Source organism: Gossypium arboreum, chromosome 5 (assembly GCF_025698485.1).
Source record: "Gossypium arboreum isolate Shixiya-1 chromosome 5, ASM2569848v2, whole genome shotgun sequence".
In the NCBI taxonomy this organism is placed as follows: Eukaryota; Viridiplantae; Streptophyta; class Magnoliopsida; order Malvales; family Malvaceae; genus Gossypium; species Gossypium arboreum.
The window spans coordinates 85,182,295-85,207,392 of NC_069074.1; the positions used below are offsets into that span (position 1 = coordinate 85,182,295).

The 25,098-nt window shown below is 30.6% G+C and overlaps 3 protein-coding genes across 5 annotated transcripts; all 3 read right to left on the reverse strand.

The window, feature by feature from the left end:
* Window positions 1-4,955: 4,955 nt before the first annotated feature.
* LOC108452921 (uncharacterized) lies at window positions 4,956-9,401 on the reverse strand. 2 transcript variants are annotated; one of them, XM_017750721.2, is made up of 5 exons: window positions 9,260-9,401; window positions 7,891-8,976; window positions 7,018-7,704; window positions 5,633-6,508; window positions 4,956-5,167 (listed from the first exon to the last, which is right to left on the reverse strand). In XM_017750721.2, exons 2-4 carry the CDS (start codon window positions 8,959-8,961, stop codon window positions 5,933-5,935), a joined length of 2,334 nt encoding a protein of 777 aa, XP_017606210.1. In that variant the 5' UTR covers window positions 8,962-8,976; window positions 9,260-9,401; the 3' UTR covers window positions 4,956-5,167; window positions 5,633-5,932. The 2 variants fall into 2 exon arrangements, with proteins under 2 accessions (XP_017606210.1, XP_052885068.1); XM_053029108.1 differs by having other exon boundaries at window positions 7,891-9,066; window positions 9,260-9,370.
* Window positions 9,402-13,760: 4,359 nt separating this feature from the next.
* Window positions 13,761-16,454, reverse strand: LOC108451539 (pentatricopeptide repeat-containing protein At3g22470, mitochondrial-like). Of its 2 annotated transcripts, XM_053029109.1 has the most exons (2): window positions 15,815-16,454; window positions 13,761-15,703 (listed from the first exon to the last, which is right to left on the reverse strand). In XM_053029109.1, the coding sequence occupies exons 1-2, from the start codon at window positions 15,816-15,818 to the stop codon at window positions 13,941-13,943; spliced, it is 1,767 nt and encodes a 588-aa protein (XP_052885069.1). In that variant the 5' UTR covers window positions 15,819-16,454; the 3' UTR covers window positions 13,761-13,940. The 2 variants fall into 2 exon arrangements, with proteins under 2 accessions (XP_052885069.1, XP_017604707.2); XM_017749218.2 differs by having other exon boundaries at window positions 13,761-16,452.
* A 1,692-nt stretch (window positions 16,455-18,146) lies between these two features.
* Window positions 18,147-20,521, reverse strand: LOC108450688 (pentatricopeptide repeat-containing protein At1g63330-like). The gene has a single exon (XM_053027916.1). It carries the CDS (start codon window positions 20,317-20,319, stop codon window positions 18,442-18,444), a length of 1,878 nt encoding a protein of 625 aa, XP_052883876.1. The 5' UTR covers window positions 20,320-20,521; the 3' UTR covers window positions 18,147-18,441.
* Window positions 20,522-25,098: the final 4,577 nt, after the last annotated feature.

The following is a 25,098-nucleotide window of genomic DNA, read 5'->3' on the forward strand; positions in this document are numbered from 1 at the left end:
AATTGTTTTCTATCGAATTAATAGTAGTACAGATATATCAATCGTTTTCGTTTTCACACTCTAAAGGTGTTGGTCAAGTCAAATTATATCATATCTCGACTTTTCATCATTAAGTTAAGATTTAATTAAACTGACAAGATATGTTTGGAATAATGATTAAAGTTTTTGCCTGACATCTAAGTGATATGGTTCAAATTTTGTTATCTCCTTTTCTCATATCCCAATATCATAAATTTGTAATAAGAAATCCAATCAAACCCGAATCAGATTGAAAAATTATTTTATTATTTAAAATAATATTAAAAATTAAAATTTTATTATTAAATATGAATTTCGATGATAAGGTCTATTACATTTAAATGTTTACAAATTGTTGAGTTTTAAAATATATATTTAATATGTCATTGAATTTAAAATTTTCATCAATGAGTCACTTGAGTATTGCCTTAATTGACATCGATATTATTGTCAGTGTAGAAAGACGTGGATTCGAGTGCATTAAAACGTATTATTTTCTTATTTTAAAGGTTAAAAAAAACAGATATAATAAAAACTTATAATGAAATTAATGTTAAAAAAATTTTCGTGAATCAAATAAATAATCATATAAAAAACCATACATTATCAATTAGACATTTTAGAATAAAAGTTTTTTTAATAAATAATTAAATATATAAATTGGGGGGGGTGAGTGATTGCAAGCAAAGGGGGAATCTTTTCCAGCCAGTTAAAATGAGATTAATAGGAAGTTTTGTCTTAATTGCTTGACTTAATTGGTTCTTTGAATACATGACCAAATATAGAAGAGATTTTAGGTGAATTGTATATTCCAAATTAAAGGGTTTTCAATTTACTAAAAATGAGTTGTCAATTAACTTATAAAAATTAAATATAATATATTATTTTAAATGTTTTTTTATATAATATTTAGAATTATTTATAGCCCCTCTTCAACTATAAATAGAAGGATAATACACCTCAGCGCACTCGAATCCATATTCTCCTATATTGACAGCAATGACCATATTAATTAAACTAAGACTCCATCGACATCTCAATTGAATCTTTAAATACCAAATATAAAAGAGATTTTAGGTGAATTATATATTGCAAATTAAAGGGTTTCAATTTATTAAAATAAGTTGACAATTAACTTATAAAAAATACTATTTTAAAGAATTTTCTCTCACCTATATTTAGGGTTTTATTTGGACTTTTTGTTTGTGGTTACATCATTATTTAGTTTGGTCAACTTGACTTTTTATTTTATTTTTCTAATAATTTTCTTTAATGTATACAAATGTTTTTTGTTTATGCTTTTATTATTTTTTTCGAGAAAAAATATTAATATTAAACTCTCTATTAAATTCAGTGTTACAAGTCAATCGGAAATTAACTTAATTGAGTAGTGATAAAAATATCATTACTTTACAAAGTAAATTATATTATTTTGAAAATGTTTTTATTATTTTATATCTTTTATATAGAAAAATAGATAAATACATAATAAAATTTGAACCTTAACCACTATAATTTTCAACATATATATTTTATCATTCAATCAAAGCATATTTTATTATTTGTACTAATTTTTATAAATATATTTATTACATAATTCTATTTTTCACCTTTATCGTAAGTGTATCATAATTTAATATTTAATAAAAGCTAATATCTAATAAAATTATATGGAATTAAAGTGAAAATTCCTCAAATCTTCTTATTCAAAATCTTATGTCCAAAATTTAAAAAAATGATGTTGATTAATAAAGAATTATATAATTTTCAAATGAAAAAGATGTATATAAATGATTAGAGTTAAAATTTTCTTTGAAATAAAATATTTTGATTAATATCATGTTTTGAATTTCATCTTTAGATAATTCATTGCCCTTTTTCTTATAAAAATAAATTCTATTATGATTTGAGTTTTAATTTTCATTATTTGAAAAAAGAAAATTTTTAAATAAAATTTTTTGAGCCTATCTAATATTATAATATTGGAAATAAAATATTGTTCATTTTATATTTGTTTATTAGAGTATTTATTTTATGCACTACTTAGGAACCTCAAGTTATGGCCAATTGGTTGGGTGGGTGTTCACTTATCCTAGAATTAGGTTGGGTTCACATTTTGTTGTAAAAAAAAATGATACTTGTTCACCCAAGCTTGAAAGTTTGCTATGAGTAAAAATATTAGGCTTGAAAAATGAGTTTAGGCAAAAAAATTATGCTTGTTTAAAATATGGCTCGAACTTAGGCTTGAACATTCTAGACCGGGCTTGGCTTGATCTATTTTTATGTTCATAATATTTTATATTATGTTAATCTTATATATTATGTACCTTATAGCATAGTAAAAAATTAAATCTATAGTAATATATAATACTACTATAATGTAAACATTAAAGAAAAGTTATGATGATAATATATAAAATTTTAATTAATAAAAATATAAAAAATTATTAAATATTTAATTAAAAATATATAAACATATTATTTAAAAATTTTAAAAAATATTGGCAACCTTAAAATAGACCTAGGATAGTTATTTGCAAATATGAAAAGTTTGGGGAAAATTTTAAGCCTAGTGTTAATATCATACTTAAACCTATACCCAACTCGACTTACGAACATCTCTACTAACACCCTTTTCCATCTTGCCTGTAGCCTTCAAAGACTCCAAAACAATGCACGAAATAATTTTCCTTATTAAGTAATTACTTCATATATTACTTATAGAATTTTTAAACTCCATGAATAAGGTTTGTTTTTTAATTGAGGGAGGGATGGGTTGGGTTAAGAGGTTGTTAGCGACTCTATAAACAATGTTAAAAAATTGATTACACTTAGCTTTGGATATCAAAGCGAATTAGGCCCTAGTTTAATGATGGGGCCTTAATATTGTAGTTTCTAAATTCGAGCCTCAACGCTTATGAGTTATGTGTAGATTTTTTGATCAGATTTTATTTTAGATCTAGTCTCATTGTGTTTGAGTTTTGTCTAGAATTATTTTAATTTAAGTTTATTTATATTTCAGCTATTAGTTCAATTATACTTAAAAACTCAAAATATTGAATTCAATAAACTCATTTTAAAAGAAATCCACGGTTTTTTAATTGAAGAGTAGGAGAAAAGATTGTCCATGTTTGTAGGGGTGAGCATTCTTATCATCTTCAATTTGAGTTAAGTGAGACGAAATTTGAGTCGAGTCAAATCGAGTGAATTTGTTCAAGTTAAATTTAAAAATTAAACATGTTAAATTAGAATATTATTAAAATATAACTAGTTCCACATTAGAGTTAAATTTGAAACTATATATATTTGAAAACTCTAAAATACAAATTTATTATGACACAATTGCTTTGGAACCCCTTTAGAAACTTTAAAAATACAAATTAGTACAGTAATAAAATATCATTTTGGCCCTTGAATATTTATAATATACTTTCAACCCCTCTAAAAAATTTGTGACTTCACCCTTATTATAAACTCCTTAACAAAATATAGCTGATGAGACATTGGCTTAGTGACAAGGTTAAGGCCCCAAGGACAAAGTTCAAGTCTCACGTTGTGTGAGTGCTATGAGTGGGTTCCTCCCAAATTTATGATAGGTTTAAATTTCACTATAGGTGAGCCATAACTAGATTAATTTTGGTTAAGGTTAAGATATATTTAAAATTTCAATTTGATTGTATGCAATAGAAAACAACTTCAAGATAAACCTATCCATAGGTCAGGCCATCCGATCGAAGATCCATTCAAAAAGTGGGAAAATTTGAGAGAAAATATAGACCTAAAAAATAAATCTGGACAAAAAAAAAATTCATTTAGAAAATAAGTCGGGTCTCGAATAAGATTTTTTAGCCCAAGCGCAACCCAACTTAAATTTACAAAAAAAAATGTTATTTTGCCACCATTTTATTATTATATTGCTACTATTTTATTGTTATTGTTTGGATAATGTATAACTCTTGTTTTATTATTAATTTTGTTACTATTTTAGAGACATTTACTTGTTAAGTTGCATCTGTCTTTGTGTTATTTAAGTATAAAATCTTTTAATTTATTTTCAATTTATTAAAAAATATTTATTTTAATATTTTTAGTATTTTTTATGTATCATATTTTAAAAATTTTAATAATAATATTTATAACTATAGTTAAAACACTTCAATTTAGGTTAGTTTTCGATTTTTTTTTTTTTGCTCGGCCCTAGACACAAGGCAAGTCAATAAAACTCATTTGGAACAAGAGAAAGAGGTTCATCAATTTTCAGTTTTGAACTCAATCCGATGGTCAAACTTGATTTGATCATCAAAAATCAACTTGAACTTAAAAATGACTTGAATCTAAAATGAACTAAACTAATAACTCGAAATAACTTGAATCTAAAATAACCCGGCGACCAAGTTAAAAAGCATGATTGACAACCTGATGAAAACTAACCCGCACATCCAATTAACAGGTGAAATGCAACCTACTTGAATGAAATGTCAGTTTCAAGCCTATTACCTGGATTGGTGTCTTGAATGTAAGAGATGAGAACAAGGGAAGTTCAATCCGGTTTACCAAAATTAAAATGATCAAAATCTGAAATGACTTGTATAAATAACTCGAAAAATATAATCGAGAAACCGAAATGACCCGAACATGAAACAAACCCGAACTTGAAAAGAGCTGAAAATTTTAAGCAATCCATTTTGAAAGAAAGGTGAATTTCAACCCTTATAAATTGTTAAATTCGGGTTTTGAATATCAGATAGGAGTACATGCATTTTTAATTTTTATAAGTTTTTTTTATGTATTTGGAGAATTTATAAAAAAAAAATTAGGTGCCAGATATGAATTCTTCAACAGAAACATTCATTGAACATGAGTATCGGATATGGATACTTCAAAAACAAAAAGTCAGAAAAACATAGGTTTTAAGCAATGTTGGAAATCATCCAGAATTTTGAAAATTGCAATGAATTTCTCAAGAACAAATTCAAAGGACACCAAAATGTCATTAGAGAAACCAGCACCGTACTCAGCATTTTGCCTGATCAAGATTTTCAATATATATATATATTAACATGAAAATTTGATTCAGAATACAAACTTGTTATCCCCTTTAGCTTTGTTGATGAAACTGGCACATAAATCTTCCATTTCCATATCCACCCTGCAAAATAGAAATTCTATAATTACATTTCCTAATTTAGGATGGAATTTTATTTACGGTGGATTAATGCATATAATGAAATAGTAGACTCTTTAACCTGCCAGAATGGAAGCATAGCAAAATCTTGATTGAGTTTCATAATATTAGATCAGAATAATGAGGGGAAAAGATAGGAATTTGCATGATACTTCCACGGGCATATTCCATTTTTTTTTACAAGTTTCTATTATTTGGAGGATCTTTATAAGGTCATATCCCAAACCCATTTTCAGATAAGTGCCGGACACACGTCCTTCAAGAAAAACGAAAACAAGACACCTAGGATGTTCATGCAGTATGCAAAATTTAGCGTGTAAGTTCAGATACTTGCAGAAAACCGATTCCAATGAAGTCCAATGAAGTACAAGAACAGAATTATAAAATGATCATATAAAACTAGCCTGCCAAATTCAGAACTTGATTTACCATTTTAGAAGCATGATTTCAGAAGCAATGCCTGGTTCTCAAATCCTTGTATTCGCTTTCAACACTACACTTCCCAAAGATCCAACATTTTGGTTGCATGCATTGAATGACCCAAATGGCAGGCATGGAAAGTTAAAAGCAAAACATGATCCAGGGTGGTGCCCCAAATGGTGTTGTTGTTGAAGAAGCATTAAGAAATTATGCGGAGCTGCAGAAGAGAAAAATGGCAAACCCAGACTTCGCATTGAAGAAGGCAAGTTGGTTTTTGAATCCATAAGCATAAAAAAGCTACTCTAATAATCAGGCACCGGACATTGCAGCCAAATCTGCTAATTTCGTACGGCCAAGGCGTGTTACAAGTTCCAGGGAGATGAAGTGTTTCGGTAAATCTTCAAATTCTTCTTCTTTCAGATTATATTTTGGTTGAAGCTCTTTTGCTTCAGAATTAGCTGCATCAGCCTCTGCAAGTAGAAGATTGGCCTCTTCCTCATCACCCAACTCTAGAGCTGCTGATCTTTCAGCTGTAGCAGCACCAGCAATTAGAAGTAACCTCTGGAACCTAGCCATTGCCAATTCTTTTTCTTTTGATAAAATCAGTCCTTCAATTTCCTGCAATTTATCCACAGTACACTTTATCTCTTCCTCCAGTTTCCCAAGATCCAACACAGCTTTGTCCATTTCGATCTGTACACTTTCCTTTTCAGTGCTTAAAGATTTTGCTTCAGCAGCTAATCGTGCAGCTTCCTTGAAATTTCTCGAAGCAGCAGCAACCTTCTTTTCTGCTTCAAGCTCTGGAACCATTTTGTCTATGAAATAGACCCTCTGCTTTAAAGATGCTATATTCTGCTGAATGCTCGATTTTGTTGAAGATAATTCCTAAAATCCATAGAGGGGAAATTTAATCAACTACTAGCACCATAGAAGGGAGGGGAAAAAGAGAAACAAATACTGAAATCTTGTGTACTACGATTATTAGCAGGTACTAAAGTCAAATGAAACTGACTACTATACAAGATCATGGTATTTAACAATCCACAGATTGATTTTCATGATACAGATATTGTTCAATAGGAAGAACTGGTTATTGATAGATTCAGTAATGATATTAAGGATGAGTATATGATGCTTTCCTAGATGTATGATTACAGTATGTTGATAAAGAACTAATCCAAGGCAAGATGAGAAATTCAATCTAAATTGTGTGTGTTCAAATTCGCAAAGTAGGACCATTAGATAGTGCTTTACAACAGCTTGAGGGTGAGAATCTCATATTGGATGAAGGAAATAAGAATGTACCTCATGTTGGGAGTCAAAAGATGAAGTAATGGAACATAAACAATATAGCAAAATCTGTATCTTTTATATATTGGAGAACAAAAACGAACCTGCAAGGAGGCTCTCGCTGTAGAAGCCTCAAGTTGAAGTATTTGGACATCCTTAGAAAGCTTCTCTTCAGTCTTCGCGAGCCTCACTTTATCTTCCATGGACTTCAAAACAGAGGATAGCAAACTTTTTCTTAGTCCAACAACTTCCTGGTACATTTTTGCTTCTCCTACAGAAATCTCGGCAAGTTCCTTGAGTTTAATCCCCCTATATTTTTCTTCAGCAAGGAGTTTGTCGATTTCTTCCTTTTTCTTTGATAGAGTTTCACTGTCTGTTTCCATCTGAGAAAGATGAGATTGTAAGCTTTCATACTTGGAGTCAATGCTCGATTGCATCTCTTGAAACCCAGAGATTGTATCAGCAATCCTTTGATCTACTTGTTTCATTTTAGATTCATTTTCAGCAATTTCCTTTTCCTTTTCTTTCACTAAGGCAATTAGTTTTTGCAGTTCATCGGTCAAGATATCCTTTTGATCACAGAGAAATTCTTTTTCTCTCTTATCATCTTCAATCAAGCCGTCAAGGGAAGTGTTGAATGCCGCACGAGCATTGTCTACTAAATGTGCCTCAATTTGTAATTCTATCTTGTTCAACTCCAAGGCTTCAGTCAAAGAAAGCCATTTCTCCCTTTCTTCTGAAGATTGAGCTTCTGATTTCTTGAAAACTGAATCAGCATTACTCATAGCATCCTATGGGAAGAGAAACAAGGATCAGAACCGAAAAGCACAACCATGTAATAGTGGAATCCCCCTCATAACACATAAGCTAGCAATTACTTGTAAAAAAATCACTACATATATAAGCAATTTAGATCTATGAAAGATTAATACAATAAGCCATTGGGCAATTTTGCCATTGATGGCTGGATGACTGACCTCAGAGAAACCATGGAGCAAAGTGGCACACTCCTCCTCAACCGCAATCTGGCAGTTGAGAACCTCGAGCATTTTGGAATCAATAGCATTGCATTGAGCCTCAGCATCTCGAAGAGCAGTAAGAAGAGATTGTTTATCCTTGTCAGCAGCAGCAAGGCTCTCATTGATCCTATCAGCAGCCTCGAAATCTTCAGCTTCACAAGCGTCCTCCAATCGCTTTTCAAGCTCCCCATGTCTAATAGTCGCTAAATGAAGATCATCAGCAGCCTTCCTTCTCCTCCTGATGGAGTCCTTGCGAGCTGCAGATACGGAGACAGCCAATTCACGAGCATGGTTGAGCTTATCAAAAATCCGGGCCTTGATTTGATCAAATCGGGATTCAGCATCATCAACAGATTGTTGCTGTTGTTGCTGTTGCTGCTGAGCCTGGCCTTGATGGAGTTCTGAATCAGACTCTGAAACCAATGATACTGTAGTACTTGTAGTCGCACTGGTATGAAGAGAAGGAGATGGCTGCACATGATTGTTAACATTGTGACCATTCAAATTATCATCAGTCCGATCATCTGTACCATATCCAATCCCAGATCCGGTACCAGTATCAGTACCATGACCATCAGCATCAATATTATTAATCTGGTGATCTCTACCATATCCAATCCTGAATCCAGTAGCTTTCTTTTTCTTTCGAAAAGTTGAAGATGTCTGCCGAGCGAAGGCAGTAGCAGAAGGTGGCCCTGGTTCAGGCTCATGTTTGGCTTCGGGTTGGAGTTCAGGCTGATCGAGCGGGGTTTGAAGAACAAGGTCAGAGAACAGATTCTCATCAAGGGGCTCCTGAATCCCTTGATGCTGCTGCTTTGAATTTAGTGAATCGGGTTTGGGTTCGGGTTCGGATTCAGGTTTGAGTTCAGGTTTGGGATGATCAAGATCTTGCTTTTGCTCTAATTCATGGTCTTCTACCAACTGGGATGGTGTAAAAAGCACCATCCCTTCAAACAAAGAATCCATATCATCAACATCCATCTCCATATTCCTATTTTCTGTGATTCCACCTCCACCTGCCATCTCCATTTCAGCCTTCTTTCCCTAAATATTTTCCCACCAACCAAACAGAACGCAAACCCAGAAAATCACATATCAAACAGAACATTCAAAAGCAATAATTCAACACCCAGACTGATAAAAAAGAAAAATAAAGAAACCGATCAAGATCTTATTGCGATGATTTCAAAATTTGACCCTGAGCTTGATTCAAATTCAACTAAAACCCCACACTAACAACACTCGAAAACACCATTACTACAGAGATTTAGGCTTATCTACAAAAATTCAATAGAAAAAACAATTAAAAAAAATTCTCTTTTCATACCTGTTTTCAAATGGAATGTTGATAATTTACTTTGATCCAAGTTCTGCCAAGAAGTATCCTCACTTCGTAAAATTCTCTTTTGCCTTTTTGTCATTCACATTTATGGGCTTGGGCTATTTTATTCAGATTTCATTTCTAGGCCTCTTTCCTTTTTACTTCTGGTCTTTAAAGTGAAAAAAGTAAATTTAATACTTGGTTACAAAATAATTATTTAATTATTCCACTTTATCTTTTCAGCGTTACATAATGTCATAGATTTTAAAATTGATATATTAATAAATTTAATTATTAATGTTTATATATTTATGTCAATTTAATCTTAAATTTAAAAATTTAACTTTCAACGTTTACCTATTATATAATTTGATCATTCGTTATAGTTTTATATATTTTTATGTCTGTTTTATTTAAAAGCTAAAAATAAAATTTATTGGCTAAATTTGATAAAAAATTGAAATACTCATGTAATACCCGAAAATTTTTACAAGAAGATATTATCCTTAATTTAGTAAAATAAGGACATAAAGTGACAAGAATAGGAAAATTGAGTTATGTCACTAGGAAGTATATTATGACATACTGATTCAAGAAAAGACTAAATTATAAAAGTGAGAAAAGTTTTGTGGCCCAATAGTAAATACTCAAAATTTGAAGGATTAAAGTGTAAAAATGAAAAAGTTGAAGGACTAATAGTGTAAATATTTTAAGGGTAGAATAATCTAGAAACCAAGGAAAATTGATGAATTAGGACCAAATTGAATAGGTAAAAAGTTATGAGGGACTAAATTGTAATTTTATCAAATTAAGTGATGACTCAAGAATGGAATTTTAAAATATCACAAAGAGTAAAATGATCAATTGGAAGAGAGAGAAATCTAGAAAGTAATGATGATGTTGGTGATATTTTATAATTATTTAATTATTTAATTAGATAATTATTATTTATTTAATATTTTAATAATATATTTTATTACTTTATTATTTTATTTAGCCTATATATGTGTGGGGGGCAAAAAAACATACACACCATCATCCATCTTTTCCATGCACTAACGTGAGAGGAAGAGAGAAAGAAAGAAAGTTTGCTTTCTTTATAATTTGGTTTTTCTATCAAAAATTCACCATTTTCACCCAAAAATCAAAAGAATTTTTATAGCTACCAAGAGAGAAAAATGTTAAGGAGACTATGGGAAATTATAATATCAAGTTGGATTCAAGAAATGGAAGCTAAAGGAGAGAGAAAATCAAAGATGAAGATTGAAATCAATAAAATAATACAAGAACATCATGATTTCAATATATTTTTAAGTTTGATATTATTGAAAAAGCATGGGATTAATGTTAATGTAGAGTTTCCTTACATATGGTTCTATGTTTTTGATATGTTAATGAAGAGAAAACAAGAGAAAGTGATGAGAAATAGTGTAAAGAACGAAAATAAGGGTGTTATAAACATGGTAAATAATATCTTGCACTAAAACAGTTTTGAACAGCAGCAGTAGTTTAACTTTGAAAAATCACCAAAAATTGTAGAAATCGAATTATAGGATGAATAAAATATGAAATTAAAGCTTATTAAGTATATTTTATTATAGAAGAAATTATGTAAGCAATGGAATTGTAAATCATAAGATATAATAAATTTTGTGAGACAAGGTCAGAATGAATTCGGGTTCCCCTGTTCTGACTTTGGAAAATCATAAAAAATTGGAGAAAACTAATTGTGGGATTAAATTTATATTTTTAGAAATTTGAATGAGTCTATTTTCAAGATAAATAAACGGTACCATCATTCGAATTCTGTACGAGAAGATAATTAATTTTTAGTGAAGAAAGGTCAGAACTGTTAGACAGCAGAATAGGGATAACTTTAAAAAAATAAACTGTACTTATTGGATTAACTAAAAATTCTTAAAATTTTATGGTAAGAAGATATGTGAGTCTAGTTTCAGGGAAAATTAGCGGATCTTGATTTGGAGTTCTCTATCTTAATATAAAAATAATTTAGTGACTATGATACGGATGGACAACTTTAAATATACATATAAGTAAATAGTGAAATTATAGATAATGTTACTTATAAGCATGTTATATACATTAAGGATGTGGAATGGAAAGGAGGAGGAGAAAAATATATATGAATATTCAGCTAGAATGGCTAATTTGCATGTTTTAAGCTTAAGGACTAAATTGAATAAAAGTAAAACTTTAGGGGCAATTTTGTAAAAATGTAAAAAATGACCAAATTAAAGGGAATGAATTGTTTTATTATCTAAATTAATAAATTGAATGAATTTGTCAAATTTAGATCAGGTGAAAATTGGGAAAATAGTAAATTACCAAAATACCTCTGAATCTTGATATTTCTGCAATTTTGCCAGGTAAGTTCGTATAACTTGAATTATATGCTTGAATACTTGAAAGGATCTAGCCCGGTTGAATTATATGCCTCTGAAACCCCGGTTGAACGAAAAGGAATTGACGGTAAAAAGGATCTAGCCCAGACGGGTGATCCTATCCTGATATAGCCTTCCCGAAGAATATGTGGAAAATGGATTTAGCCCGGACGGGTAATCCGAATTAGGGTCTCAATTTAGCTTGGTGGTAATTGGACCCAAGCTCATTAGAGTAATTGTCGTTGCGAGGATTTAGCTTTGGACCGGTAATCCCGACAATACTCTATGAGTTTATATTACTGAGGATTTAACTCGACCGGTAATCCCACTGTAAGGATGAGGTTCGCGGGAGTGTGCTCTCTGATATGAAATGTGTAAGACCATGGTTGAAAGATACCATGGCAACCTGATATGAAATGAGTAAGACTATGGTTGAAAGATACCATGGCAACCTGATATGAAATGTGTAAGACCATGGTTGAAAGATACCATGGCAACGTGACATGAAATGAATAAAACCATGGTTGAAAGATACCATGGCAACGTGACGGGGAAATGAATAAGACCATGGTTGAAAGATACCATGGCAACATGACAGGAAATGAGTAAGACCATAATTGAAAGACACTATGGAATCATGTCAAAGATAAATAAGACCGTGGATGGGAGACGCTATGACATTTATTGAACAACTGATATTCTGGTAATATGTATCGATGACGAATGGTTATATGAAATGGTTGTGTGAAATGTTTACAAGAACTGATCATATGGAAATATATGTACAAAATAGTTGTATAAAATAATTATGAAGATAGATAAACGAAATAAGTATAAGTACGCGGAATATAATTTATGTTAAGTTTGATATAAACTATTACCTAATAAATATACATAAAATATATGGAAATGATGGAACATGAAATATTGATATAATGAAATGAATGATATATACTTATGAAAACCAATAAGAGAATAATATGTTTTATGACATGTACATATATGATTATCTTTAATATGTTGATACAAGGAAATTATGTAAGTAAAGACAATTATTAAACTCAAGTGTGACATGTCGAGAAAATAAGTATATCAATGTTAAATTTATATGAAATATGTACTAGTATACTAACAATGTTGCTGTTTGATGCTTAGACAAGTCACAAGCTGTTGATTGAATGGTAATATATTTATTTATATGATGCATTGAATCAATAAGTATTTAATTGAAATTTTTTTAAGTGATCTGCAAATTCTAGTAATGCTCCGAAATTCTATTTCGATGGCGGATACATGTTAGGGTTGTTATAACCCAAAAGCCCCAAATCATAATTTTCACCTTTTCTTTAATTATCTGGTTCTCAGTGTTGGATAAGAAACTAATGGCTAAAATGACTCAATATTCGTTCACTCGTTCTTCATCGATTTCATAAAAGAATGCACTTGAATTATTCGACGTGGATTCAAGTGAGTTGCTCTTGTTATCATTTCCTATCTTTTTTCTTTTCTTCTACAATTATATACTCATAAAGCAAAACATATATATATACATACATAAATATACTATAGCAAAGTTATGATTAGGGATGACAATTATTTGTTAAAATTAACTATTTGCTAGTAGATACGAATAGATCCCTTGAATATCCATTATTCAAATCCGTATCCCTATAGTTGTAAAAATATCCTTTGATATCCTATTTGAATCTATTCATTACAAAATAAATACTTAGGAAATAAAAGTTAAAGACTACAAGAATAATTAAGTTAACTGAGTTTGATTAAAAATGAATATTTTATCTTACAATAGTTTTTGTAATTAAATAATGAAAAGAAATATATTTTTCGTCATGAAAATATTTATGTATTTTTGAAAAATGAATTCACGAAAATAACGTAAAATGTTTTACTTATAATCATTTAAACAAAACAAAATATTATATTTTTAGAAAATAATATTATTTTCCAAAAAATCATTTTCCGAAATTTATTTTCACTCAATCAAATAAACCCTAGATTTGATTGAATTTTACACTTTTAAGGAGTTAAAAGTTCTGAGCAGCCGAAAGTTAAACCGATGCTATTGTCGTTGCAACAGATGTTGATTTTCCCCTATACCACCAACAAGATTCTCACTTACTACACAAGTCAGAATAAAATCAACAAAATTGAAAATGGACACTAAAACTCATTCTAGTTTACAAAATCTTTTATCACTGTACAATGGTTATATACACACTGATTCACATTGCAAGTGATGATCTTCACACAATTTGTGAAACATTTCACAGCAAGATTGATTTATTAGAGTGTGTAATGAGATTTATAAATAAGGTGGCAGTGAATATATCTGCAGAAAAGCCCTTACCAACCATTTCCGTAGGAAGTTGCGTTGCCTTTGAGGTATAGCTGTTTTGAAGGAACCCCCGGATCATTACATTATAACAGGAGCTGTTAGGCAAACAGTCATTATCTCCCATGCTCCCAAACAACCTGTATGCTTCATCTGGCAATCCCTCTTTACACAGTCCATTAATCATTACACAATATATGTAAACATTTGGTTTTAAACCATTGTCTGAGAGTTGATGAAATAATTCCTTTGCAACTTCGATTTGCTCAGCTTTGCACAACCCATTAATTAGGATAGTATATGGGACAATATCAAGTTCCAACCCACTGTTTTGCATTGCTTGAAAAAGTTTCAATGCCTCTTTGAGATTACCTGTTTTGCATAAGCCATCTAGGAAAATCAAAAACGTTACTATATTTGGAACTTGTCCAGAAGCAAGCATCTTTCTAAGAAGTTCACAAGCAGTTGAAACTTTCCCTAACTGAAACATACTTTGCACAAGAGTGTTGTATGTGACAGTATTCGGGATTGGTCCCTTTTGAGATATTTCATGAAAGAGTTCCATTGCTTCGTCTAACCTCTTCGCTTTGCAATATCCATTGATCATGGTGCTGTAAGTAACTATATCAGGTGCACAACCCTTCTCAATCATCAAGTTGAAAACTCTTCTAGCTTTATCCATTTTGTTCTGCAAGCAATGGCCGTTGATTAATGCATTATGGGTAACAACATTAGGCTCAATGCCTCGCTTTATCATTGCGTCAACGATATCCTCAGCTTCAGAGACCATCCCTTCCTTGCAATGTGCATCAACCAATATACTATATGTAACAACATTGGGCTCAATGCCTTTCTTTCTCATTGTGTCAACGATCTCTATAGCTTTAGAAATCATTCCTTCCTTGCAAAGTGCATCGATCAATATATTATATGTGACAATATTAAGTGAAATATTGTTATCCACCATTTCATTCAAAAGCCTTGTTGCCTCCTCCAGCTGGCCCAAATTACACATACCATGAATTAAGCAACTGTAAGTAAAGATATTTGGTCTAATGCCTTTAACCTTCACTTCGGAGAAGAGATCGAGAGCCTCCTTCAACAACCCGTTCTTAAAAAGACAGTCAAGGATGGTACTATATGCTACAATATTAGGTTCAAAACCTCTGCTTTCCATCAGCCTTAGAAACCTAACAGCTCTACCAGTATTACCGGTCTTACACAACCCCTTAAGTACTGTACTGTAAACAATCAAATTAGGTTGATACCCTCTTTCAGTCATTCCATCGAACATACTAACAGCCTCAGAAATCTTATTTTGATTACAAAGTCCATTAATCAAGGTTGAAAAAGTTACAGCACTAGGTTCAAAACCTAACTTCAGCATTTTCCCCAAAACAGACAACCCAAAATCAATTCGACCTATTTGACAAAAGCAATTAATCAAGATGTTCAAAGAATAAACATCGTGGGAAACTCCCAATAATTCGATCCGTCTATACATAGAAACAGCAATGGCATAATGTTTCATCCTAACAATGGCTCCTAATAATTTATTAAATTCCACAATTGAAGGCTTTGGGTACTTTTCAATCATCTTATTGAACAAAATCAAAGCATGATCAACATTATCGAAGCGGTGGTCTCTTTTTCCCTTTCCTCTAACGGGCATGGACATGGGTTTCTTACTTAGGCCTTCGATGTCGGTAGCAATGGTGTTAGAAGAAGAAGAAAAAGAGTGGAAATTAGAAAGATGGCTTCCAGCATTAACAACCGAGCGAAGAATAAAAGAAGAAGGAAGCTTACCCATATCTTGAAGGTAAGCAAAATGGAAAACCAAAGAGAGCTGAGCTTGAAAATGAAACCTTATTTCGATTGTTTTGAAACAGCAGTAACAGAGAGCCTGATTTTCGTTGTTTTTTACTACTATTGTATCCTTTCTTCGGCGGTGGCATCCCCACAAAATCTACCAGAGATTTCAGCTTCCTCACCTTACTGTCTACTCGTGTGTCGATGGTAGATGGATGATTGGAAACATCAACGTTGGACACCTCTCCCATAGCCCTAACATTCAGGCCAAATTCACATTATCAGAGTTTCGGTTCCCACAATTAGATTAGAACAATAAGCAGCTCTAACAGAGTGGCCCAAAGCATCCACGTCCAAAGAATGGTTAGCTTTACTTAAGCCCAACTCAACTGTATCTTTATCAATTAGCTTCTTCTCTTTTGTTTTGTCCAACGACAAAATCAGTTTCCGAGTTGATTACTACTAGCTTTTTTTCTTTTTTTTTTCCCCTTCATCAACCCGCTTTTTCTTTTTTCTCTTAATTCACTTCATGTGCCTCTCTTTTTAATTTATAGATATATTTTATAATATTTTTGCTGCCTTTAAAAGTTGTAGTGGACAAATGACAATACATATTGACACTAAAACTCTACCGGCTACAACACTTTTGAAACAACTATACAATGCAGAGTTTGAAGATAGGAAACATTGACATGAAGTTTTTTTTAAAATTTTCAATATTTTTATGAATATCATTAATTAATTCAAGTTTATTCTACACTCTAAAATTTTATGATATTAATTTATATTTGTAGTAATACAAACTATCATAATTTTAAAAATAAACATTTATATTATTTAATTTTATTTTCTTAATAATAGTATTTTTCAAACATTATAAATTTAGTGATAAATGCACACCATAAAAAACTAATTAACATAATATTGAGTTATTATCATCTCACAATCAAATCGTAACTTAGTTGAATAATTATAAAAATCTTTCTTTTATGCTATAATTAAAAGGCTAATCGAGTTGGTGTTACCAATCAATCGAGTTCCAACTCAGTTGAGTAGTTGTAAAAAATAATTTATTTTATAAAATAATCAATATTATTATGAGGGTATTTTTTTGTCATTTTAAATTAGTAAAATCTAAAATAAAAAAATCATTTGATGGGATTCAAACCCAAAACACCATAATATTTAACATTTTATTTTATGATTTCAACGGAAGTTTGCTTTGTTTTTATATTATTTTAAAATATATATTTGTTAAATAATATCTTTCAACCACGTCCTGAGTGTGCCATAATCTTTGATTATATTTATTGACTGTATTATGTTCAGATCATATTTTTATACTTGGGTTCTAAATTATAAGATTCAAATTAAAAGTAATAAATAGCAAAATCTAACATAAACCACTGGTGATGGATTTAATTTGTCGAATCTTGGATTATGTTTCGTGATAAAATTAGGAAAATATAAGATTATAGATGGAATGCACAATACCTTGTTTGATTTATTTGCTTGAAATGAAAAATTCATGTATTCGGTTAATGAAATATAGGATTACCGGAAAACAAATTTTACTCTATTTTCATTCTTATAATTTTTTTACAAGTTCACTTCCTTTTAACATTTTTAGTCTTTAACTTTTTCATAAAATTTTACGGGTATAATTACAATTTTAAAAATTTTAAGAGTTTAATGATAATCTTTTAAAAGAACTAGGGTTTGATTAAAATTTTTAAAAATTTGTGAGATTAATGAGAATGCTTAAAAAATTAGGAGTGTTTAATTAAATCTTTCAAAAAATCCAAGAGTTTTTTTACATGGGATCCAAGCAAATACCAAATCCTAACACTATGGAGGAAGAAAAAAAGATTAGAGAAAAGAGGTTATGTATATTTATTTTATTTTGATAGATAAATTAGTAAAATAAAAATTTCTAATAATTATTTTCACTAAAGGACTTAGAAAATATAAATAATTTTTTTTCTTAAATATTGTTATATCAAAAGCTTGGGAACATCAAAGCTAACAGCTTTTTCAATGAACCAATCTCAATTTTAGCAATAGCTTCAGATGTCTCGTGCATGACTTCTGTGCTGCACTCTTTGAGAAATTAATTTTAGCAATAGCTTCAGATACATCACATTGTGCGGGAAGCCAATGCGTTTGGCCTTAGCAGGCTGCTGAATCCACCGGCTGCACTGGAGAGCATTCTTTGCAAGGACAGTACTGGGACTGCTGGGGATAGGCTGCATGGGTAATAACTTTCTGTAGTTTTTCCCTTCATTATTCTACCCCCCAAAAAAATCACTACCATTAAATCACCTTAATATTTATTTCAATTCCTTTTATTCTCAACTCATGTTTAGTTGTTCATACAAATGCCCCTGCTTTAAAATCCACAAGCAATATTGGATTTCCACTAATTTCTTAACATCACCACCAACAAGATCAAGAAGTTGCTAAGATCAAGATGAACAAGCTACACAAGTCAGAACAAAATCAACAATATTGAAAATAGACACTAAACCTCTTTCTAGTTTCCACAATCTTTTATCACTGTGCAATGGTTATGTACAACTGATTCACATTGCAAGTGATGATCTTTACACAATTTGTGAAAAATTTCAGAGCAAGATTGATTTATTAGAGTGTATGATAAGATCCATAAACAAGGTGGCAGTGATTATATCTGCAGAAAAGCCCTTACCAACCATTTCCATAAGAAGTTGCGTTGCCTTCGAAGTATAGCTGTTGCGAAGCAACCCCCGAATCATTACATTATAACAGCAGCTATTAGGCAAACAGTCATTATCTCCCATGCCCCCAAACAACCTGTATGCTTCATCTGGCAATCCCTCTTTACACAATCCATTAATCATTATACAATATGTGTAAACATTCGGTTTTAAACCAATGTCTGAGAGTTGATGAAATAATTCCTTTGCAACTTCGATATGCCCAGCTTTGCACAACCCATTAATTAGGATAGTATATGGGACAATATCAAGTTCCAACCCACTGTTTTGCATTGCTTGAAAAAGTATCAATGCCTCTTTGAAATTACCTGTTTTGCATAAGCCATCTAGCAAAATAAAAAACGTTACTATATCTGGAACTTGTCCAGAAGCAAGCATCTTTCTAAACAGTTCACATGCAGTTGAAACTCTCCCTAATTGAAACATATTCTGCAAGAGAGTGTTGTATGTGACAATATCCGGGATTGGTCCCTTTAGAGATATTTCATGAAAGAGTTCCATTGCTTCGTCTAACCTCTTAGCTTTGCAATATCCACTGATCATGGTGCTGTAAGTAACTATATCAGGTGCACAACCCTTATCAATCATCAAGTTGAAAACTCTTCTAGCTTTATCCATTTTGTTCCGCATGCAATGGCCGTTGATTAATGCATTATGGGTAACAACATTAGGCTCAATGCCTCGCTTTATCATTGCGTCAAAAATATCCTCAGCTTTAGAGAACATCCCTTCCTTGCAATGCGCATCAACCAATGTATTATACGTGACAACATTGGGCTCAATCCCTTGCTTTCTCATCATGTCAACGGTCTCTACAGCTTTAGAAATCGTTCCTTCCTTGCAAAGTGCATCAATCAATATATTATATGTGACAATATTAAGTGAAATATTGTTATCAACCATTTCATTCAAAAGGCTTGTTGCCTCCTCCAGCCGGCCCAAATTACACATACCATGAATTAAGCAATTGTAAGTAAAGATATCTGGTCTAATGCCTTTAACCTTCACTTTGGAGAAGATATCGAGAGCCTCCTTCAACAACCCGTTCTTACAAAGACAGTCAAGGATGGTATTATACGCTACAACATTAGGTACAAAACCTCTGCTTTCCATCAGCCTTAGAAACCTAACAGCTCTACCAGTATTACCGGTCTTACACAACCCCTTAAGCATTGTATTGTAAACAATCAAATTAGGTTGATACCCTCTTTCAGTCATTCCATCGAACATACTAACAGCCTCAGAAATCTTATTTTGATTACAAAGTCCATTAATCAAAGTTGAAAAAATTACAACATCAGGCTCAACACCTAACTTCAGCATTTTCCCCAAAACAGAAAACCCAAAATCAGTTCGACCTAATTGACAAAAGCAATTAAGCAAGATGCTCATAGAATAACCATCGTGGGAAACTCCCAATAAATCGATCTGTCTATACATAGAAACAACAATGGCATAATGTTTCATTCTAACAATGGCTCCTAATAATTTAGTGAATTCCACAATTGAAGGCTTTCGATACTTGTCAATCATCTTATTGAACAAAATCAAAGCATCATCAACACTATCGAAGCGATAATCTTTTTTCCCCTTTCCTCTAACAGGCATGGACATGGGTTTGTTACTTAAGGCTTCGATGTGGGTAGCAATTGTGTTAGAAGAAGAAGAAAAAGAGTGGAAATTAGAAAGATGGCTTCCACCATTAACAACTGAACGAAGAATGAAAGAAGAAGGAAGCTTACCCATATCTTGAAAGTAAGCAAAGAGAGGTGAGGTTGAAAATGAAAGCAGAAATGGCGGCGGCAGCAGCAGAAGAAGTGCAAATTTTGGGTTGCGAAGTGGTGTTTAGGGGAGCGTAATTGGCCATGTTTAAGCTTTCCAGCAAAAAGATTTGCGCTTTTTATTTTAAGAATATAAAGAAGCATTAAATACCTCTTTTAAAATTAAAGCAACCTTTCTTTGATTAATACGTACAACTATTGAAAGGAAATATTATACTTTAATTTTGGCACTTGAGTAGATTACCTGAATAAATTTAAATTAAATAATTTTAACTAAATCTTATGATACTGAATGATATGATACGCATGCGAAATAGGATTGTAATTTGTCTAAGTTGCGGATTTAACCTAAATTTTTAGATGAATATTAATTGAAAGGAGAAACAACGAAAATAAATTAGTTGTCACAAAAAGAAAGATGAACCAACTAGTAAAGAGTCAAGTAGAGAACAAATTAGGGCTTCTTGGATGGAAAGAAACTATCATTGAACCTCAAGAACATGCCTCAATCATATATGGAAAAACAAAACACAAATAGATTTGTTAAAATAAATGTTAAAGACAAAAGCAAACTGTGTTGTGCAAGAATGTTTGAAACAACATAAAAAAATTAAAACTCTTAATTTTGATGTGTTTTTTTATGGAACGAGATAAGAGAACGTCTTTCTTAAAGCAACTTTAACCTAGAACGAAAATTAATAAAATCAGCAAGCCAAAACAACATGAATTAACTTAAATAAGCAAGAAACGATAAATTAATGATAGAAAAAAAGAGATAACGTCCTAAGAAGCCTTGGAAACATTAAGAATATATAATAATAATTCTTATTTACTAACATAGTTAAAAAAAAAACCTTAAAATTCTCAATATTAGATTGCACACTTACTAACTAAGGAAAAAATTTAAATTTCAAATTTTACACATTGTATAATTTAGTCCTTCGTTCAAGTTTTATATTTTCTTTATGACCATTTCACTTAAAAACAATAAAACAAACTTATCAACTAAATTTGATAAAAAAATACTAAAATGAAAATACCCAAAAGCTAATACTTCAACCATACTTTTTTTCTATATAGATACTTAAAACTATATTTCATTACTCAAATCATCTCAAATATTAAATCTGTTAAAAAAATTCTAATCAATAATAAGAAGTCACGTCTTATGTCCCTTTATTAATTAAAAAAAAGTCAATTGAACTTTTATAAATTTATTCCAATTGAGTTTTAGTTCGTTTGACATCGACCTTATTGTCAGTATACGAGAAAATGAGTTCGCTTCGAGTACACTAAAATACATTTATCGTTCAAGTTAAAATATTATGAATAATTCTAAACATTATATCAATAAAAAAAATTATTATTATTTTTAATAATCTCATTATAAATTCGATCATATTTACTTCACAAAATTACCTATAGCCCTTCCCATCCTCAGTATTAAGGTGCTGAAAGCTTCGATTTTTCGACAGGTTGAAAACATTGTCCATTTATCTCACTCCTTTGCAAATTCGAACTAAAGGGTAAGTAAAACAAATGAGCTCTTCTCGGTTCTTTCGCAACGAGCCTTTTGTTTTCTTCCATGAGTTTCATAAACCATCCTTGTGAGGCATAAATTCCTATCATCTTTGGCTGATGAAATATGGGCTTTACTCCTTTGTATATGTAAACTTTGAGTATTTGTTTCATCATCTCATAACTCCTGCAAATACTTTGCATGAAGCCATGAACAATTTAGCATAAACATGGGCATGTTGCAGATGAATAAGAAGTCAAACACTTGACTCTCAAACTTGGAAATATTCTGATAAACAGATGCATGAAGCACTGTAACCTTCCTTGAAACACGAGCATTTTCAATCTCTTGCCTTGCATATAAAAGTTCACCGTCACGTGCTGAAGATCGTCTTGGCCTCTATTGCCAACAAAGAAGTAAGTGAGAAATCTAGAATCTTAGCTGAATCTTGTAGCTTAATTGAGACCTTGGACATGTATGCTTACCGAAGAGCTAGAAGAATCAATACTCTGAAGCAATAATGAATTCGTCTGGGATACATATATGGTTGATCCAATTTGCAATGGTTTAAGATTCCTATGTTGTGCTCCAATAGAAGTTTCGGCCGTGCTCGGTGAAGATAAGTTGGCACCCGACAATGAGCTAGAAGTCCCTGAACTAAGGTTCGAGTTTTGCAGGCCTTCAGCACTAACTATAGCCGATATAAATGGCACAACACCACCGTAATCAATGGTAGCTTTATAATCGAAGAAGCAGTGGCTTTACAATTTGATTTCGACCTCTAGCAAAGAAGAGAAGGTCCGAATCATAGTTTCAGTTGCAGAAAATTTCAATTCTACCATGCTTGTGGGTTTGAACTTGTTACGGGGTTTGGAACAAGAAAGTTATCACCTTTTGGAATGGAACAGAGAGATTCCTAGACTTTAATCAAAAGTAAAAAAAATATCACGTGTTGCCATTCAATTGACTAATTTGTTATTAGTTTAAATAATTTATAGTGACTAAATTAAGAAAAAATTAGAGTGACCAAAATAGAACAAATTCTATTTTAGTGTGACATTGGGTAAAATTTACCCTTTTATAATGTTATTAATATGGTTCAACTTTTCAATTAACATATTACATGGTTATATTTAATTGAAAACCCTAAAAGTCTTTTTATTTCTTTTAGGTTTGGGTGTTTTTAAGATAATAGTTAAATTTCAATTTTAGCCCTAAACTATTTTGAAACTTGAGATTTAATCTATATACTTTAATTCTTGACATAGTTTAGTCCATTTACTTTTATAATGCCATTCATAACTCTAAATAGTTAATAATATTAACCGTTTTAATCAAAATACTAGTATCAATTTTTCTTAAGAACACAATTTTAATAAGAAAATTATTTTATCATGATGAGTTTGATAAAGAAACTTAAAGAGGGTAACAACTAAACATGAATTTTTAAAATGGAGAAATAAAAAATTAAATTCTTAATAATAAAAATAAAAATTAAATTCTAAATGTACAAAATGTATAAGGACTTATAACATAATTTAATCTTTAAATATTTATTGTATAGAAGACAAATAAATAATTGACGGGAAGAATTATGATAAAAGATGGTTGGTTGTATGTCACCGTTTTGTGGATATTTTCATTTTCTTGTTTATTGCGATTTCGACTCTTGCTTTTTCTGATTTGACAACCATTGGCTGTAGAAATAACTCACCGCTCAACTCATTCGTTATTATCTTCTAGAGAGAGAGAGAGAGAGGATGAGATGAATAGAATTTATAAATCTGAAGAGTTTATTTTGTTAAATTATTTAGATTAGGATTAAATTGATAAAATGTAAAAGTGTTAGAGAATTAAATGTGGTACTATACCAATTAAAAAAAGACTATAACATCATTTTTGTTATCGATTTAAGGGAGGGTTTCTAAAATAGAATCGATCGAAAATGATACTAATGAAATTAGATTTTTTTTTTTGTAATTTGATGACCAAAGCAGAAATACGTTAATAGTTGTGTGATTATTTATGTAGTTTATTTTGATATTAAAAAAAAAATCTATACTATTAATAAAACTTTTGATTGAATTAGTGTCACGAATTAACTAAATACTAATTCGCTTATACTATTAATAAAACTCCCGACGGAGTTGATGTCACGAGTTAACCATATATCAATTTAGTTAGAAAATGACCAATATACATTTTTATTAAATGATTACTATTATTATTTTGATGACCTTTGTCTTTTTATACTTTTATATAGTTTTAAAATAAAAGAACTAAAATTAATATGTCAATGGATGGATTTTTTAAAAATTAACTTTTAACATAAAATATTTTCTCTCAGCAAATTTATCTACATATACTTACTACTAATAAAACCCATAACGAAGTTGGTGTCACGAGTTAACTAGGTATCAACTTGGTTATGAAATTACCAATATACCCTTTTATTAAATGATTACTATTATTATTCTGGTGACCTTTTTGTCTTTTCATACTTTTATATAATTTAAAATAAAAAATCAAAATTAACATGCCAAAAGATTAAACTCATGTTTAATGCATTTATAAATAAATTCTTTACCACTACATATGGTGAGATTCGAATCAAAACTAATGACATAAGTAAAAATTTTAATTTACCACTCGAAAAATCTTTATTTTAATATATTTTTACATTTTAATTTTAATTATAATTATTCACACTTTATTACTTTCATATTAACTACTATTAATAATATATTTAATTGAGTTGGTGTCACGAGTTAACTTGACATCGACACAAGATTGATAACAACATAACGATAAACAATTAAATCTATTGTTTTAATTTTAATATCATACATATTTCATTTGTAAATAAACAACCATCCTAAACAATTGTCGATATTTAATATTATTAATATGATTTATATACGTATTTCAATTTTCTTTTACGTACGCATTAAATTATTAGTTCCAAACATTATGTTTTATTATCTATTATATGTTATTTTTAAACACATATCGTATTCTAAATTAATGATTTCCACATATACGCCGTAGGCTTAAGGTAGAATTTTTGTTAAGGGATTGGAATTAAATTTTAATTTTTACGATAGTACAAATGTAATTTCACTATTTAAATAGCCTATATCTTTATAATTTTTAAAGGATTAAATCAAAATTTTATCATATTTAAGAAGGGGCCAAAGTATAATTTTACTTTTATTAATTTAAAAA